The 19,365-nt window shown below is 37.7% G+C and overlaps 1 protein-coding gene across 2 annotated transcripts in view; it reads left to right on the plus strand.

Moving 5' to 3' along the window:
- The window catches only part of map4k5 (mitogen-activated protein kinase kinase kinase kinase 5), a 75,915-nt gene that overhangs the window by 24,406 nt on the left and 32,144 nt on the right, over positions 1-19,365 (plus strand). For both annotated transcript variants that reach the window (XM_066678986.1, XM_066678985.1), the window contains exons 4-14: positions 8,321-8,411; positions 8,627-8,691; positions 8,954-9,009; positions 9,260-9,307; positions 13,750-13,792; positions 13,925-13,997; positions 14,076-14,207; positions 14,746-14,808; positions 14,916-14,997; positions 15,641-15,757; positions 18,447-18,525. In XM_066678986.1, the coding sequence (XP_066535083.1) occupies positions 8,321-8,411; positions 8,627-8,691; positions 8,954-9,009; positions 9,260-9,307; positions 13,750-13,792; positions 13,925-13,997; positions 14,076-14,207; positions 14,746-14,808; positions 14,916-14,997; positions 15,641-15,757; positions 18,447-18,525 (849 nt within the window). The remainder of the gene's footprint in view (positions 1-8,320; positions 8,412-8,626; positions 8,692-8,953; positions 9,010-9,259; positions 9,308-13,749; positions 13,793-13,924; positions 13,998-14,075; positions 14,208-14,745; positions 14,809-14,915; positions 14,998-15,640; positions 15,758-18,446; positions 18,526-19,365) is intronic.

A 19,365-nucleotide genomic window follows, 5' to 3' on the forward strand; every position in this document is an offset into this window, starting at 1 on the left:
ATATATATATATATATATATATATATATATATATATATATATATATATATATATATATGTACATAAGATGCACCAGCACATTCTCTTTTTCATTCTTTTTCATGTGGCTAATAGCAGTGGTAATAGAATGAGTATACACGCCTGATAGCGTGCAGCAGGCTGTGCACAACGGGAATAGAAACGAAGGTTTATTGAGCTCTATTACCCAAAACTTATCATCATTATCAAGCAAAAATTTATCACAAAACAATTCAATAACTTTTTATCACCCAGCACTAATCTCATGCTTTTATTTGAGGTCAAATGTGCCGTGAAATATTTGAGATGCTCCCTCAACTAATGGTTTTAACTAGCCTATAATTGGAGGCTTCGTCAGAGGAAGTTTTGTAATGATTAACCAACATCTCATGTAAGCTTCCAATTGTGCAAAGTATGAAGACATTTTTGATATCCTCAATGCATTTTTGCATTGATGACATTTAGCTGAAAATGTATGAAAATCTTTATATAGTTTTCCTTTCTACTGATTGAATATAAGGACAGTCCCAGGTACAGAATAATTTGTGTTTGTGCCTGAGACAGCAGTTTCTGATGGCACGGCATAGTCTTTTCACTGTTTAATCTAGATATTGCTTTTTGGCTTGCTCCTGTAGTCTGATGTACGCTGGTGTAAGACAAGCAAAATTTTAAAAAAGTTATTGTTATTTTTAAATAAATTATATATATACACACACACACACAAAAGTCTTAATGTGGAGAGTAAGATTTTCTTTAGTGTGATAACACGGAGACTTGCTTACTTGAAAGCAAATACATTAATTGATGTGTAAGTACAAAAGGCAGGGGTTTCTGGCTTTGCAGGAGCATAGCTGCATGATCTGGCATTAGATTCAGACAGCACAGAAAGAGGGTAGAGATCTGCATGTTGATTTCCTAGATTTAGTGGATGTATTTTGCTCAGTCCCACATAAACTTATGTGGAAAGCTTTTACATCTTTCCAGGTGGCATATAAGGTTACTAGGTTTGTTAAAGCATATTTTGCGGACATCCAGTTTTGCTTTAGTACAGGGGAATTTGTTACAGCATGGCAGCGGTTAGAAATGGGTATAATTGCTGGATGTACGATTTCACCACTAGCATTTACAATGGCGATGGAGGTAGTAATCAGGGCCTCTAAGTAGGTTGTAGGTGAGGAGAGGTTGCATGATGGTACTCAGCTTCTCCCAATCAGGGCTTACATAGATGACTTGACGACGCTGACGACTACTGTGCCTTGCACACAGCAGTTGCTGGGGAAGTTAAATGGTAATCTAAGGTTGGCTAGTCTGAAAGTTAAACTGAGCAAGTGTAAATGTCTGTTGGTTTTCAAAGGGAAAATTGTACAAAAAAAAGGTTATGGAAGGGGAAATTATTCCTACAGTACTGGAGAGACCAGTGAAGAGTTTAGGTAGATGGTATAGTGCAGCACTAAATGATACCGACCAAGCTGTGGAATAAAGGTTGATTTGGTGAAGGCTATTAATAGCATATATAGATCATATCTGCCAGGGAAGCTGAAATTGTGGTGTCTGCAGTTTGGCTTGCTGCCTCATATTAGATGAGTTTAGATTAGTTTATGATGCTTAGATGACAGAAGTAGAGAGGATGGAAAGGGTATGGGAGAGGGGTACTGGAGCTACCACTCAAGTTTAGTTGAGGAATTTAAATGTGCAGTCGTGAGATGATTTCGTCAGGATCGAAGGATGCAGTGATTAAAGCAGCAGTGCCAGTTACAAAAACAGGAAAGAAGTGGAACTCACGAGTGGCAGTGCAAGTAGCCAGGAGCTCATTAGATCTAAGCGATGTGATTGGCCAAGTGCAATGTGGAAGACCAGGCCTGGGGTCAGGTGATACATGGAAATCTTTTAGTAAGGCCACATCACCAGAGAGAAGGCAAATGATGACTAGTTTTATTCATGATCAGGAAGAGGAGGCATGGTGCGCAACAGCAGCATACAGGCAAAACAAGGCCAATAGCTTCACTGGGAGAATTTAGAGAAGCGGTAGAAAGAACTCACTTGGCAAGAACTGTGGGCAATGGAGGCACACAGGCAATTATGTAAGTAAAGAAAAAACTGCAGGTCCCAAACGGATAGATAATTTTATAGAGTTAACAGTTCTGTTTAAGGATGCAGTTGAAGCATTTGAAAGGAAGAAGCTGAAGTATGCTGACTTTGCGGCTAAGGTGAGGGAATGCGGGTGGCAGACATGTAAGGCCAGTGGAGATAGGTGTTAGGGGATTTGTAGCCAAGTCTGCCACATCCCTGCTTGTGCATTTTGGCATTAGGGGCTGGAAACTAAGGGCAGCTTTGAAGGAGTTATCAGGAACAGCTGAAAGATCTAGTCAGTGGTTGTGGATAAGGAGAACACAGACTAGTAGGGGAAATGCACTGTAGAGGTGCTGTTGTGATGGTTGGCGATGTAGCATGTAAAAATCACATGGAACTGGTGGCACTGAGCATGCATTAACAGTGCCAGTGGGGCTAGGTACAGCCTTAGTCACCAGGGAGGCCAGTGTGGATTTACGTTTGTTGGTGGTTAAGGGTAAGGAATGACAATAAAGCTGGCTTGGAGGGGGTGGGTCTGGGACGCCAGTCTCCTCTGTTGAGCTTTCTGGAGGTGTTGTGGGCTTAATTCAGCTAAACACTGACGAGGGGAGGTGCCTACCTGATAACCCCTGTGAAGAGCTAGTAATACAGTGGGTGGTTTTTGTATTCATTTGTTGGGCTCAATGAATTACCGTAGATGTTAATGGCTGCTGGCTGCCAAGTCAACATAAACGGCCACAGCAACTATAGGGGGTAGCTGTAGGATTGGAAGCATGGTAATTGTGTGGCTGCTGGTAGGAAGAGAGTGGGGTGGTCCCTATGTGAAGCTGTAATGGATTGGCATAGGATATTTTACATCTTATCCTGTGTATGATATATATATCATATTATATAAAATATAAAATATTAAAATTACCTGATATTTCAAAGAGTTCATGATCCAATATATCCTTACAAGGTTCCCAAGTCCTTTGTAGGAGAAACAGGCCCACAGCATTACCGATCCTCCCCCATACTTAGCATTGAGCACCCTTGGTGTTACGCCAGATCGACTTAGTGTTTGTTGCTAAAAAGCTCTATCTTGGGCTCATCTGACCAAGGCACACGATCCCAGTTAAAATCCCAGTACCGCTTGGCAAACTTCACCCGTTTACGCTTATGAGTATAACTCAGAAAAGGCTTTCTCCGTGCATGCCTCCCAGACAGCTTGTTGGCATGTAGATAGTGCCTGATGGTTGTTTGGGAGACCTCACAACCCCAAGATGCTACCATTTACACTCACTCACAGTGAGCTTTGGAGAACTTTTTACTTCTCTTACCATCCTTCTCGCTGTGCGTGGTGGCAAGATACACTTGCATCCTCTTCCAGGCTTGTTTGTCACAGTTCCAGATGTTTTGAACTTTTTGATGATTGCTCTGACTGTAGATAAGGGTATCTGCATGTGAGTGGCTATTTTCTTGTAGCCATTGCCTGATTTATGAAGGTCGACACACATCTGCCTTAGCATAGCCTTAGAATAGCGTGTAGAATATGCTTGAACACATGAATAGACGAATAGACATCGCTCTGTAATGTTGTTCCATCATCCAGAGTAGTGTCTGTGTTTTCTTTATGGTCGTTGTGCATTGTGCTTTTAATGCTGTGATATGCCATTGAAATTTTGCACAGTGTAGAAACCACCTTTTTGTTTTCTGCTAGTTTGAAGTATTCCCAAATTTTCAACACCTTGGATATTTGAAAAATTTCCCAAGCTAGCACAAACTAGCTCGTTACAAACTGTTTCTGACTCTGCTACAGCCAGCATCCTTTAAGACAAAACCACGATGCCAGAAACGACTACCATCATGCGTGCAGCAAACAGGGTTAAGGAAAAGTATTTTAATGCAGGCGTAGTGGAAATTAAAAAAGCATTAATAAATATAGTAAAATATATGCATTGGTTAAAAAAATTCACAACACATTTTCAGCATCTGCATTGATTGTGCATCTTTTCTGAAGCCCAAATGTAAAGCTTGTGCAATTTCATGAAATTTGGCAAACGTGTTTTTGACTTAGTTGTTTGTGTCATGTTTAGAAGGCAAGTTACAAACCTGTTTTAAGCAGAGCCTAGATGTCACGCAGTAATGAAATTGCAGCACTGATTTGATAGTTATTAAAGTTCAGGTTCTTGTGATTCTGCTGATACCACATATGTCCGTATTACATTATGAATCATAGAGTAGTTCGCATTCAAATATATTTAGGTTTATTCTCATCTAGTGATCAACCGATAGGATTTTTTTGTTTAGCGATGCCAATATTTAGACAGCTGTAGTGGCCCTTATGTAAAGCTGATATTCCCATTTCTCAGGCAGGGAATAAACTTAGAGGCATTATCATGATATATTTTTACAGAAAACCCTTCAAATATGTAAAAGAAGCCATTTAGAGGTCCTGAAATACATATGAAGTGGTCAAAAGCTTATGAAAACCACAAAACAATTTAGGCACTTCTCTTATCTTTGAAAAAAATATATATATGTATATTAGTGACTATAAACTACAGATGGGCGGATCGATCCAAATATCGATACCAACACTGGTATTGATATTGAGCAATACTTGTGTAAATAGATCGATGCTATATCTTTTTTTCTCTCCCACGCACACTGATCCATCAAAGTCTACTCCTTGTCTATAAGAGTAGCACTGCGCTGTGTTACAGAGCACAGAGCAGTGCACCCCCCCCCCCTCTCATCTTTTGTTGTTTCACCATCATGTGGCTCAACGGCACCAGCTACACAGCCATGCAGGTAGGCTCAGCCTGGCCCGCCCACTCAACGCTCTCCTCGACACGTCACAGCACGGAGAGAGACACCTCCAGAGTATTTAAATCTCTGAGAGGAAGAGATTTAATTAGCTTTAAGTTGTATTTTTTATAGTCTTTATTTAAGAACAAAAACAGAGATGTGGTGTGTTAATTTTGTTATATTGTGGTTTGTCAGCTCTCTAACTCAGGAGATTTTGTTTTAAGTTGTGTTGAGTGATATTTTTTACATTCTGTTTATTTAAGAAAAAATTTCAAAATTGTGTATAAAAAATACTATGGGGGATTTATCTATATATTCCAGCTTGAGCTGACATCACGTTCAAGTATGATATAGTCTCCTGCTCCCTCTGTGTTTGGGGTGTATTTTGTTTGGAATGGCTACCCCCTGTCAGAACACAAGCACAGAAACTTTCCCTCGCGAACAGTGAGTGTAGCGCACTCTCGGTCGGATTTTTCTCCCGGGAAATATTTTGCCATTTGCGAGAGCACTGTTCGTTGCCTGAGGTGGTTTTTCCTCACATTTTTTTTCTCCACCCACGGACTTTGAATATAATCTGATGCCAAAGATCTGCATCTCTTAAACACAGCCAATCAATAAATCCTCCCAAGTGCGGAACTGTTGCACTCACTGATTCTGGGTAGGGTCTAGACCCACTGCGTCCCTGAATTGGATAAACAGTTGCAGATAACGATGGAATGAGTGCGAAACCGAAAACATTCTCACTTCTCCATTGTTACAAGACTTAAACTGTTCTAAGCCTTCTAATGTGTTAAGTGCAATATGTTTACAGTTCAGCATTTGGGACTGTTTAAATATTTATTATTTCGTGATGTCTACATTTCTAGAAGGATGTCCTTTGTCACATTGTGACAAAATATTAATATTGTGATAAATATTGAGATTGATTAATATAGAAAATTTTGTGATAACATTTTTGCCCATATTGCCCATCTCTAGCAATATCCTCATCTCAGTTTATGTTTTTCAACGGAGTTATCCAATATACCCAAATGCCTTTTCTGTGCCATGAGCAGAGAGAGAGCGAGCGAGCAAACATACAAGACTGAGATAGTTTTTACCTATTTAGAGACACTGGGACTTTGTAAACAAAGTAGACCGGTTTAAAGCAAGCAAATAGACTGTAGATTTAGCTAGTAAATAGTGTGGAAACTTGAATTTGAATTTTATAAGAACAAGGCTGCCTGACTGCATTTAACCCATGAGCAGCAATAGATCTAATGCAGATCTGAAAATTAAAGACACGATGGTTGAGACCAGGGCCTGATTACTTGCTTTGGGCAAGAAGCATAATCTAGCGAAAGGTCTGTGTCATTAACCACTTCCTATTATGAAGACTTGGTGGCATTTTTACAGCCAGGGTGTCCTGATCCTTAAGTTTTAAATCTAAAAATAAGGCTTAATATGTCTTAAACATCATTGACAGTAAATGCAGTTTTGTTTTTATGTTGTTTTCACACATTGCGTTTCACAGTTTCCAGACTTCTTTATGCAAGTTAGCGTACTTTTTTAACTGCAGAATAAAGTAAGCCGAACCAATGGCATTATGTTTGGTTCTGACGAGTGCTATTCTCAGCTATGGTCACCTCTGGCTCTTACTGTAGGTACAGGGGAGTGTGTCGCTACCAGATTGGGCTGCTGCCCGATTTGGACAGCGCACATGCAGAACATCATGCTTGTGTACACTTTGCTGATAGCTGCTGTTCTTCAAGGATCACTAAATAGACACAGCCCTTTTTGGTTGAACTGCATGTGTCCCACATCTTGGTTTGTCATATTTTGTTTAAACAGAAGACTACCTCATCATATCTTCATGGATATATTCAGCTAAAAAATAAACACACTTTGCTGGTGCTTTAGTTGTTTAAATTTGTAAAGGATTGTGAGGAAAAACAAACTCATTTGTGTGTTTGAAGTTTTTCAAGATGCTTCCCTCTGCTTTGGAAAAAAGTCTCTCCTGCTATAAGCTACATGCATGAAGGTCTGAACATGCACAGTCCAAATCTGGGAAGGTTTCACAAATTTGGTTAACACAGGGTGAAAATTAACAGAAAACAAGTTGGATAACCCCAATTTTGCACTGTGCTTAGCCAAGTTCAAGGCAATTAGTACGAAGCATGCCAGTTTGAAATCGTAGGTGGGGTCTAGTCTTGTTTAGTGGTGCTCAAGCACTCCTAATCTGAGTCCAGGCACCCCTAAGAACAATGGTTAAAAATTATTTTTGTTGTTGTATATTTAACGGTTTGTCTTTGATAAGCTGAAAATGTTAAAACCATAAAAATGAAATGATTGTAGTTATTTAATACATTTTGAAATCAGAATAATGTAATTCTCTAATTCACATTTAATGCTGGCTCACAAATTATTATTTGACCCTTCTCTAGAACGTTACTTTAAGCCAGTGCCTGCCTGGTAATAATTTTGGGATTTAGCTGTGAGAGTGGTAGTCCTGACAGAGGAAAATCTACTTATGTTTGTTGTTCAGCAGTGCAAAGAAGCTTAAGATAGATATGAGTGTGACGCATGTGTTAATTTCACACATACGGACCTTATCACCACACATTTTCTGTGTCTCTAGTGCACTTAGACACAGCGAGTGTACTATGAACAAAGAGGAAGTGGTCAGCGCTGTGAAGCTGTAGATCAGACTGTGAGAACACAGTTACTTTGTTCCTTGCTATTCAGACGCTTCACTTTCTATATGACACTTGGTGGCAGATCAGCCTTACAACCTAGTTAACTTTTTTTTTTTTTCCTGATTAGTAATTCGCTTTGAAGGGGTTCATTAGCATTTGTTTTTGCAATACTGCAGTTGTTTCTAAGTGTGGCAGTGTTGGCATGAATGAGCCATGTATGTTATTTTCATGTGTTAGATCCATCAGTTTGTTATCCCTGACCTATATAGTGAACGGTAAAGCTGATCAAGTGGGTTTATAGCTAAAAGGGGTGTTTGCACTATTCTTAGGTTTGCTCTTGTCTAAAGCAGATTTACTATGTCTCTTGGGTTGTATATAGTACAGACAGACAAGCTCATGAATAGCACGCTTTCATATGCATTTGTTTTTGTTTGTAAACTAGCTGTATGAGCTTGATTTTGTGTATCTTAACTGAAGCTTTGATAGACCTTAACTGAAATGTTTAAAATTTCATAAACTTTGATAGACCTTTCTTAGATATTGTAGACCTACAGGCTATGCTCTGAAGTGCAGTGTGGTCCTTGCATTGTCCTTGAATAAAGATTATATTGAATAAACTTATTATTATTATTATTATATGATTTGTTTTTTTGTCATGTTTTGGTGAAGAATTTGAGGGGAGAATATTTGCTGTGTCATGCCAACCTAACTATTGAACTCTGCTGTGTCCATTTTTAACTGACTCTTTTTATTCTTTTGTGTTCTAGGAGATGACTTCTCAATTATCCAGCAGGAAATTTTTATGGTGAAAGAATGCACTCATCAAAATATAGTGGCCTACTTCGGTAGCTACCTCTGGTAGGGGCAAAATGCTGCTGGTTTTTGGGTGCTGACGGGTTTTTCACAGGAAGTGGCATGTCACTGTTTTTCCGTATTCCAAGAACACTGCGATGTTTCTTTGTATTCTGGATCTTTAGTAAAGACCTGACTAATTCTGCAGAGCTTAAATCTTATAAACTGTAATTCTCATATATAATGTATAATCTCCTTTCTCTCTCTCTCTCTCATTATAGTCGTGAGAAGTTGTGGATTTGTATGGAGTACTGTGGAGGGGGCTCACTGCAGGACATATATCATGGTAAAAGTTGTATCTGTGTATATTTTTTATATTTTGTCATGTTCTGTGATTTAAATTAGTAATTTTAAATTACTGGTCCTTTAAAGGATGAGATGGGATTATTTTTGTCTACAGGCCATGATTTGGCCAGCCATGACGTATTGCATTTACAGTTATCCCAAATGATTTGAATATAAGCTATGATTTACATTTATTTAAATGTCTCTTTTTGTGTCTGTGTCCACCTTCGTCTGTCTTTGTGGGTATGTTTGTTTACATGCAGTTACAGGTCCTCTGTCTGAACTTCAAATTGCTTACGTATGCAGGGAGACATTACAGGTAAAGTCTTCAATTCCAAATCTTATTAAACTGATTCATTATAATGGACAATTCTGTAGTTCACACATGGTAATCACAACATATTTTACGAATTATAGACTTTGTTCAAAGCGTTTTCACTTTGTTTTATATTCAAACGTAACATGCACCTTTGAAATAGCTTTTTAATTTTAGTATTTCTGATTTCAGATAGATTTGTGTATTTAACAAAATCCTATTTTTGCTTATGGTTTATGTGATTTTTGTTTAGGGTCTGAACTATCTTCACTCTAAAGGAAAGATGCACAGAGATATTAAGGTAGCCATATTTTAATGTGTATTTTTATATTTGCTATCTGCATATGTATAATATGAACTGCTCAGAATTACTGCATTTTTAACTCTGGTTTGTTCTTGTTAATCAAGTACAGTGAAACCTTGACTTAAGAGTGTGCTTACACCACCCACCATAGGTAGCCCAGCGAGCGTTCGATATGTCAATCTTCAATACTACACGTTTAGAGGGGAATCAGGAATACGTCATGTATGGGGGGGGGGGGGGGGGGGGTTAGGTGTTTCTGGTGCAGTTAGGTGCGTTGGTCAGAGCCACGGCTCTCGGTTACGTTTCTCTGCTGTCGGTAGAAACGCGGTTCCAAGAACCAGGAACGGAACCGGTTCAAGAACCGGAGTTCATTTGGTAAAAAAAAAAGGGCCATGGTTGACAGCAATAAATCCGATTGGTTAAATAAACCTCGTGGTCTGATTAGTCCTGCTAAAGCTTTCCTATTGGTACATCAACTGGCGGTCGAAACAGGGTCTTAAATGCGCAACTGCAAAAAGAGATACGCACACGCAGCAGAGAAGGCGAATGTGTGGATTTTTCCAACCTCATTCAAAAACTCTGCTCTTGCACATTTTTAAGCCATTTGAGAAGGTTCTGATTTACACATTCAAGACATTTGATTTACAAATGCAAATCTTTTTTACACATTTGTGAATTTAAATTATTATTATTATTGTTGTTCAATTTAAATTTGTGCATTCCAATACATTTGTGGATTTTAGTTTTACGTGTATGTAGTTGCCCAAACACAGTTACAAAGTCTGTTACATTTGTGAGTATTGTTTTACAAACTCTTTTTGAACTTTTTTGATTCCATATGAAAAGCCCATATTTGAAAATATCAGCTACATTGACTATGGAAGCAAATCTCTCTCATTTCACTTTGAAATATTGCCACCTCTGAATTTGTGGCACTGAATTTTTTTGCACTGAAATTATGCATCTGATTTTGTTGCTTTTGAATTTAAGTCTTCAGATTTACATCTCTGAATATTTTGCTTCACAATTAGGCATCTGAATATAATTGATCTTGAATTGAACTCGTGAATTTTCAAGAACACGTTTTCACTGTTATTATTCAAGGTTAATAATTTCAGATAAAAATATTCAAGCTTAAAAAATTCAAACAATATATTTCAAAGTTGCTCAAAATCGACTCAGATGCCAAAATACAAGTGAAAAAATTCAGAATACACATCCGTGACATAAAGGATAAGCAATCGATTCATTTGGATTTTCTTTTTCACCTTAAATGGTGCGTTAGTTGCATTCTGTCACCGCTAGATGGCAAAATACGAACACAACTTTCATACAGTGAAAACACTACACGTTTAGCTTCTTCCGCGAAAATTATCTCTTTATTTTCAAAGTGTCTAAAAAATTTAAATAATTAAGGAATTACTTAATATCTGAAAATCTAAAGTTTTCATGTGAAAATGACCATGTTTTATTGAATTTTATTTGTGTTATAAAATACCACAAAGGCTAAGCATACACCGTAGTTAATTCCGTTTATAAGGGAAGGTGTCAGTGAGGTGTGGGGAGGGTGGTTTCTAGTGAGGTAGAGATTTTTTGTGAAAGCCATGTAAAGAAATCCCATTTGCAGCTCTTTACTGAATGTAGGCAATGGCTTGAGATAAACGTGAGCTATTTTGATTTTATTACAAAAAAGGGCAAACCAGAAATGAGAAAAACAGCTGAGAGCTGCTGTCAGCAGTTGCTCTGAGCGCCATGCCTTTTTCACATATAGCCTATTAAAGCACATATCTGATATTGATTTGACCTCTGTTCTTGCTTTAATTTCTTTCAAAACACTTAATACCATTTACAAAAAATGTTCTATACACTTTTTAGTAATTATTTTAGAATAATTTTGTGTAATGCAGATTTCAAGTAAAAATGCAACCAAAAAAAAATATAAGAACAAGGGGTGTACTTGGAGGTTTTGGTTTGGTCTAAAATGTTTGAAAACCACTGAAATAGACAAATACCACATTTATATACACTATATTGCCAAAAGGATTCGCTCATCTGCGTTTGCACTCATATGACCTTGAGTGACATCCCATTCTTAATCCATAGGTTTTAATATGATGTCAGCTCATCCTTTGCAGCTATAACAGTTTCAACTCTTCTGGGAATGCTTTCCACAAGTTTTAGGAGTGGGTTTATAGGAATTTTTGACCATACATCCAATGAGCATTTGTAAGGTCATGTTGGATGACAAGGCCTGGCTCGCAGTCTCTGCAATAATACATCCCAAAGGTGTTCTATTTGGCTGATGTCAGGACTCTGTGCAAGCCAGTCGAGTTCATCCACACCAAACTCACTCATCCATGTCTTTATGGAAGCATGTCTTAGTATGCTGAAGCTTCCAGAGAACAGTTGTGGGTACGGTGCCTTGCTCAAGGGCACCTTAGCCATGGCTTGAGGGAGGAGGACAATGCTGTTCCTTCTCTCCCGCCACCCCCAACTCCCATTACCCCCAAAAAAGCTAGACATGCTAATATTCAGCACAAACTCAGCAACAATAAATTGAGTGAGGTAGTTTGTCATTCATCTTTTTTTTGTTTAAATTAACTTGTGAACATTTATGAAGTTTTCCTTTTGAGCTCTGAACTTTGTAGACAAGGGTGTTGGTTGCACACTGGTTTTTACAGGTATTTTACATTTTATGTAGTTTCAATTCTGTATGGTTACAAACATGATGCGACACTTTTTCTCAATGCCTGTAGCTCACACACTGACTATTAATGAGATAGCTGTGAAACACAGGTGAGAAATTCCCTCCTCACTGTCAAAGATAATGTCCATTAGCCCCCACACCACCCCATAAGTGAGACCAGCTCAATAGTTTGGTTGTAAATGGTGGTATTTTAGCTCTGTGCGTCTGCGCAATTACAAAATATTTACTGTCAGCTTCACAAATTTTGTCATTGGATTATACTACTGAACTGTAACATAGAGGCTAATCAGCGCCAAATAGGCGCTCAGTGTTTAACATGAAAACACTGAATGGCAATATGGGGTATGTTTCCGGTATCCAGGGGTATGTTTGTTATGTTTCTTTGACAAAAATTGCTGAGTTGCTTAAGTGTTTTAGCACAAGTTCTGATTTATCCTGCCAGCATGAGCACAGACACTAGAGGATTAAGGGTTCCTTCACTGGAAGTAAGGGGCTGAGCCAAACTCCTGAAAAACATCTCCACACTTGGCACAAAGCAGTCAGACAAGTAACGTTCTTCTGGCAGCTGCCGAATGAAGACTAGTTCATCAGATTGCCAGATGGAAAAGTGTGATTTGTCACTCGAGAACACACTTCCACTGATCTAGAGTTCAGTGGCAGTCTGCTTTACACCACTGCATCTGCCACTTTGCATTGCGCTTGGTGATGTAAGTCTTGGATGCAGCTGCTTGGCCATGGAAACCCACTCAATGAAGCTCTCTACACACTGTTCTTGAGCCAATATGTAGGCCACATGAAAGTTGACTGGAATATTTAATAGTGAGGACATTTCATGACTGTACATGTTGTATAGGTGGCATGCTATTTCTGTACCATGCTGGAATTCACTGTGCTCCCATTCTTTTACAAATGTTGGTAAAAGCAGTCTGCATGCCTAGGTGCTTGGTTATATACACCCTGTGGAAATGACTGGAACAATTTAATGATTTGGATCAGTGAGTACATGTTTTTAGCAATATATGTAATATGCAACTGAATTTGCACAGGAATGCAAATACATTCTGTGAATGAATAGCTTTTAAAACTTCAGACAAATCATGTATGCTTTGTAAGTCAGTGTATCTTGCAAATCTGGCTTAGGTTTTTGCATGACTTAAATTTTGTAGAACACTTATACCTTGAAAAATTCAAATGATTCCATTTTGTTTGTATAATGTAGTACATACATTATATTAAAAAAAACGGATAGTTGTGCAGCACATGGAACACAGACAGATCTTATTTTTGAATAAATCCATATAAATTTGTCCAGTCTTGAAATCAACAAATGTGTTCACTTTAACATTTTTAACTTATTTTAGCATCTTATTCTAAGTTTTTTCATAAATTTGAAAGCGGGCTCTCTCCCGATAGCTTGTTCATCCTAACTTAACTGGCAGTATGCTTTATGTACCAGCTGCGGCATACTTGCCATAGCTTGCTGACCACTGAGTGATATGCTGCTTCAGTTTATATATTGCTAATACGTTTATATAGAGACTGTAGACGAATGCATTGTCGTTGTTCAGTATACTTTTTACTAAAATGCATCAAAGCAGCATATTTCCTTATAATGTAGATAAAATTAAATAAATGTTTATATTTGAAGAACAGCAACACCATTGGTAGTTGTACTTGCAGCCTTTCAGGAGTCTGAGTCATAATGGCTTTTTTTTTTTTTTGTGCTTCATAGGGGGCAAATATTTTACTTACCGACAATGGCGATGTCAAATTGGGTGAGAATTTGTATCTGTATTAATGTGTATAAGATGCAAATTTTTGAATTAGTTTTATATTTTTGTATTGATTTGTTTGTAATGTTTTACATTGTATGGTGGAAATAACATCTAAACCTCTTTATTCTTAAGCTGACTTTGGAGTAGCAGCTAAAATAACAGCTACCATTGCCAAGAGGAAATCATTTATTGGCACCCCCTACTGGTAAGTGTGTGATGTGAGAAATTTGTTATGCAGAATGCCAGTGTCAGGAACCTAATCTGTTTTCATATGCACTTGTAGGATGGCACCTGAAGTAGCAGCAGTAGAGAAGAATGGAGGTTACAATCAGTTGTGTGACATCTGGGCTGTAGGAATTACGTCAATAGAACTTGCTGAATTGCAACCACCCATGTTTGACTTGCACCCAATGAGGTAAACAAATGCAACAGACATTGTCTTTATTCATACTTGCTGGAATTTTTTACCTTAAAAACTACATACCTTCCTGGTTGCAATTACTCAAGCTAAATACAAATATATTTCAATAAATCATTTTTTTCCCCATGGTTTCATTAACTTTCACCACCTTCTGTTTATGTTGTATAAAATCTAAATGTTTATTTTTTGTGTTCATATCTTTTGAGTTAAATATATGTAAATTAAAAAAAAAGCAGAAAAACATTTGTGACTTTTAACAGAGGGCAGTAGTGAGTAATTACTATAATGCTGGAGATATTTCTGTTGACATTTGAGAGTTAGTTACCAAAGTAGCTAATCAGCAAACAGCCAATTAAATGTACTTTAATAGTTGATTAAACTATAATAGTTGATTAAAGTTTTTGTGAGATTAAGACTGAAATATTTCCTGTTTATATTTACCGTACTACCGTATTTGTGCATATGTTATTGCGCTAATCTGTATGTGTTGTTTTTTTGTTTTTTTTTTTACCTCCTGCTCATGTGTTGGAAGGGCATTGTTTTTAATGTCCAAAAGCAGCTTTCAGCCACCAAAATTAAAGGATAAGATTAAATGGTGAGTGTATATAATGAAATGTATGTGCTTAAAGACAAGAGAATACAGATCCAAAATTGATCACTGATCATTTCTCACACATTCTTTCTGTCCAATTATTTATGTAGGTCTGCAACATTCCAAAACTTTGTTAAGGTGTCACTCACTAAAAACCCAAAGAAGAGACCTACAGCAGAAAAATTGCTCACGGTATATGCTTTTAACACTTACTTCTGTGTTTGTTGTTTATATATAGATCTTTTTTTTTTTTTTTGCATCAATTTTATTTTAGTAACTATCTTCAGTTATCATTACAGTGGAGAAAATGAATTACTCTGAAAGAAATAACTCACCCAAGATTCTGAAATATGGCCTACTCTCAGTTTGGCTGAGAAGAGCTTTACTAATCCTAATTTTGATTATTTGAGTATTTTTTTAATCTGTGAAATATTTAAGATGGATTAACTGATACCACAAGGATTCTTGGAGGTTATGTGATTTATTTGCATAATATAGACTGGCTATGCCACTGAAAATATATTGATAAATGAAAACAAGTAGAAAATATAAGTATAATAAAAGTAAAATATAAGTTCTGTCAAGCCGATGAGGCAGGGAATATAATTCTGCTCAGCAAATTATTGAAAAACATAGCAGATTTTCTTTTTAGACTTGTGAAAATTTAGCATATACTTAAAGTTAAGGAGGATGTGAAATGGGGTGGGTGTTATAATGCCTTGTGTTACATTATAAATTCAGTCCTTTTAAACTGTACTGTATTAAATTTGTTATAAGCCTTTCTTTCAGTGTTTGTGCTTTTTATGTATGTTTTAAATTGGGTATATGTGTGTAGCATGTGTTTGTAGCTCAAGTGGGCTTGACACGGAGACTTGCAGTGGAGCTGCTGGATAAGATGAATAACCCAGACAACCATCCTCAGTATACTGAGGGAGATGAGGATGACCTGGAGGTAATATGTTGTGTATCTGCACAGATTGACAATACACATGAAAATCCTTTTTTGTCCACATTCTTTTATTCAGTCTGTGGTTAATCGCTAGTTAGTGGCAATGATACCTGCATGTGCTTTCAGGATTATTAATTCTTGCTTATAGCACAGTTACAATCTATCACACTGTTACAAGTTTCTTCCTCCTCTCTATAAAAATGCAAGTTTGAACAGGTCTTAACTTCTCTCCTAATTATCTAAACCATCAAAAGCCCTCAGACATGGGGGAACCAGTTACAAAGATGGGGGCCATGAGACGTTATAAGACGTTAAGGCCATATAACATTATGACTGGTGTCGGGAACAACCAGCATGTTTGTGTGAGCTGATCTGAAGGGCATGCCTAATAGAGGGTATGCGTTGATGTTTTCCTGTGTGAAGACACTCCCTCAGTCAGACTGAGTGGCAGTGCAACCTACTTCGTTGACAATTCAGCTGCAAAACGTTCTTCTAAGACATTTTTTTTGCTGCATTTACACTAATGCAGCCACTCTTGGCACACAGTGGACATATTGCCCCACTTTGAAGTTGGGCCCCCCCACCCCTGCAATAGCTCATTTGCATTGCTGTGCACAGACCCCCCCCCCCACACACACACACACTTTGGGAACCACAGTCTTACACAAACAATTTCTGTGAAAATATTCTGCATATAGTGAACATATGGAGCATAGTGGCACCCAAGAGGGATTTGCTCATTTCTGCTCACAAATTTAGCCGTTTACGGTGATGGAAGATACACAAACGTTTTGGTAATGATCGTTCCCATGTTTCACGTGGAAATGTGTTATCTGGTCAGCTGAATCTCCTTTCTGCTAGTATGTGCATGAAGATGTATGTCTTGAACCAGGACCTCAGGAAACGTTCAGTAAGGATTGAATGCAAGGTGTTTTTCCAAGCGGGAAAGGCTCTGTGATGTTCTGGGATTTTTTAATTATGCGTAAATGGGTCTTTTGGTTGAGGTGACAAATTTGAACTACAATTCCTACATTGAGCTGCTGGACAACCAGGTTTTGACTTTTGCTCATCATCTTACAGAGGAACATAATGTTCTTATCCTGCATTCCAAGATGGCAATTCTTGTGTTCACAGAGCTGCAAATTTGACTGGTTGGTATGAAAATTCTGGAACATTCACATTCTGTACTGGCCTGCAGAATCCACAGATTTGAAACTCTTTAAGATATCCACCCATGAAATCTGGCAGAACTCTGCAGTTCTTTGATGCAAGAGTGGGTGAACATTGAAGACATCTACATCCAGATACTTGTCCAGTGCATGTCAAAATGAATCATAAATGTTATTTGTAAAGTATTACATGCTATTAGGCAAGTTTCATCACAGTTTACTAATTTTGTGTCCGGTGAGCTTATTTCTAATTTGAAAGAATACCTTTTTGCTGAAAATAATAATATAAATCTTAAAATGAATTCACTGGCCAAACCTAGATATTTGAATGAGTTTTGAGCTTTTAAATAAATCAATGCCTCCACCTTATATTCACAGCTACTGAAAACAATGATTTCTGTTTTATTCTTATTTAACTGCAGAAAATTGTGACATTGATTGATTTTAAGATAATTTGAAATAATCTTTTAATATGTGAAGTTACAGTGATTTGATGAGCCCGAAACCCAGACTGAAATATCTCAGTTTTCGTGGAATAGACATCATGTTTTCAATAATCTTGCTTAGAGGAGGAATATTTGAAGTTGGTTTATAATTAAGAACAACCAATGGGCTGAGATTACTCCTTTTAAGTAGAGGTCTGATAGCAGCAGCGTTAAGACTCAGGGTAATACCCTTGTCTGAACATCTATGGAGATTATGCCAAATACTTGTTTGAGATATTTGACTGGTAGATGATTAAGATGGCACCTAGTAATCTTAAGTCATGAAATCACCATGTTAAGTGTTTCATGGCTGATTGGAACCAACCCTGGCATTTTACTTTCCACCATGCTGTCTGCTGAGTGGTCTTTGTGCAGGTGGATGCCTTTAACAATATTTTCCCTAATAGATCCTATTTTACTAGCAAAGAATTCAGCAAAGTCTTTGCATTTATCATTAGAGGAGTCTAATAGAGTTTGCAGAGAGTGGTTGATCAGTCAGTTGTGGAAAAAGAAATGTGTTAATTCATTCATTCGTTATCTGTAACCACTTATCCAGTTCAGGTGGGTCCAGAGCCTACCTGGAATCATTGGGCGCAATGCAGGAATACACTCTGGAGGGGGCACCAGTCCTTCACAGGGCAACACACACACACATTTACTCACACAGTCACACCTGTGGACACTTTTGAGTCGCCAATCCACCTACCAATTGCGTGTTCTTGGACTATGGGAGGAAAAGAAATTTAGATTTATATATATGATTATTAAGAAGCTGATGTTGCAGTTGGCTGTTGCAGTTTCAGGAGATTTTTGTGAATGTCACAGTGAACAGTAAGCTTTGTGCCTGCATTATATCTTTAAATTAATTATGGTTGTCAAGTTTTTCTTGTGGCTTTATTAATGCAATGCAGCCTTATTATTCACAATATTTTTGATACATTCATTATTCTGTATGTGAAAAGCACATGTATACTGTAGCTCTACCCCTTCTAACAACAGCCTTTCTTTATTTGCTTTCTGTCTTTTTTGTATCACTAGCCCCTGGCAGAACCCCGCCACACCATCCGTTCAAGCCACAAGAATGCCAGAGCTGAAAAAACCCGCTCAGAAATCAACTGTAAGTGAGAACCATCTGCATGCCAAATCACACCCCAGCTTAGTAGATTGTAAATTTATCATTGTAAACATGTTGTCGTGTTCAGGTATCCAATTCATGTTCGCATTGGATCCACAGCCTAAACGGAATCACTGGGCAAAAGGCAGGAATACACCCTGCAGGGTGCGCCTGTCCTTCGCAGTGCGGCCCACACTCACACATTCACTCATACACACACACCCCTATGGACAATTTTGAGTTGCCAGTCCACCTGCCAACACGTGTTTTTGAACCATGGTAAGAAACTGGAGGAATCCCATGCAAACATGTTCCTTACAAATGTGGCACCATTTAAAAGGGAAATTAACAGGCTTTCCAACGGTATAAGATTTGTTTCCAAGAAGCATTCTTACAACAAAGCAAAAATTTACCAAACACAAATTTCCTTACTATTTGTGCTAAGTTTACATTAATTAGTGCTGGGCAATTAATCGAAAACTAATCGAAATCGAAACTTCTAATCGACAATCTTGTCTATATTGGTTATATTCATTAGTTTTATTCTGTTATGTCCTCACTGTGTGTTCATGTACTGTCCCTTTAAAACCACGCCACTAAATGCTAAACAAAATAATAAATAATTAATCGTAATAATGTTAAAATGTACAATTAATCTTGATATTGATTTGTGTTCATTTTGCCCAGCACTTATATACAGTTTACAGAACTAGTCTATTAAAAGGAAAAATAAATAATTAAGTGATCAATATAATCTTAAACATATACATATACACACACAGTCACACCTACGGACACTTTTGAGTCACCAATCCACCTACCAGCGTGTGTTTTTGGACCATG

The sequence above is a fragment of the Hoplias malabaricus genome, chromosome 8 (assembly GCF_029633855.1).
Source record: "Hoplias malabaricus isolate fHopMal1 chromosome 8, fHopMal1.hap1, whole genome shotgun sequence".
NCBI lineage: Eukaryota > Metazoa > Chordata > Actinopteri > Characiformes > Erythrinidae > Hoplias > Hoplias malabaricus.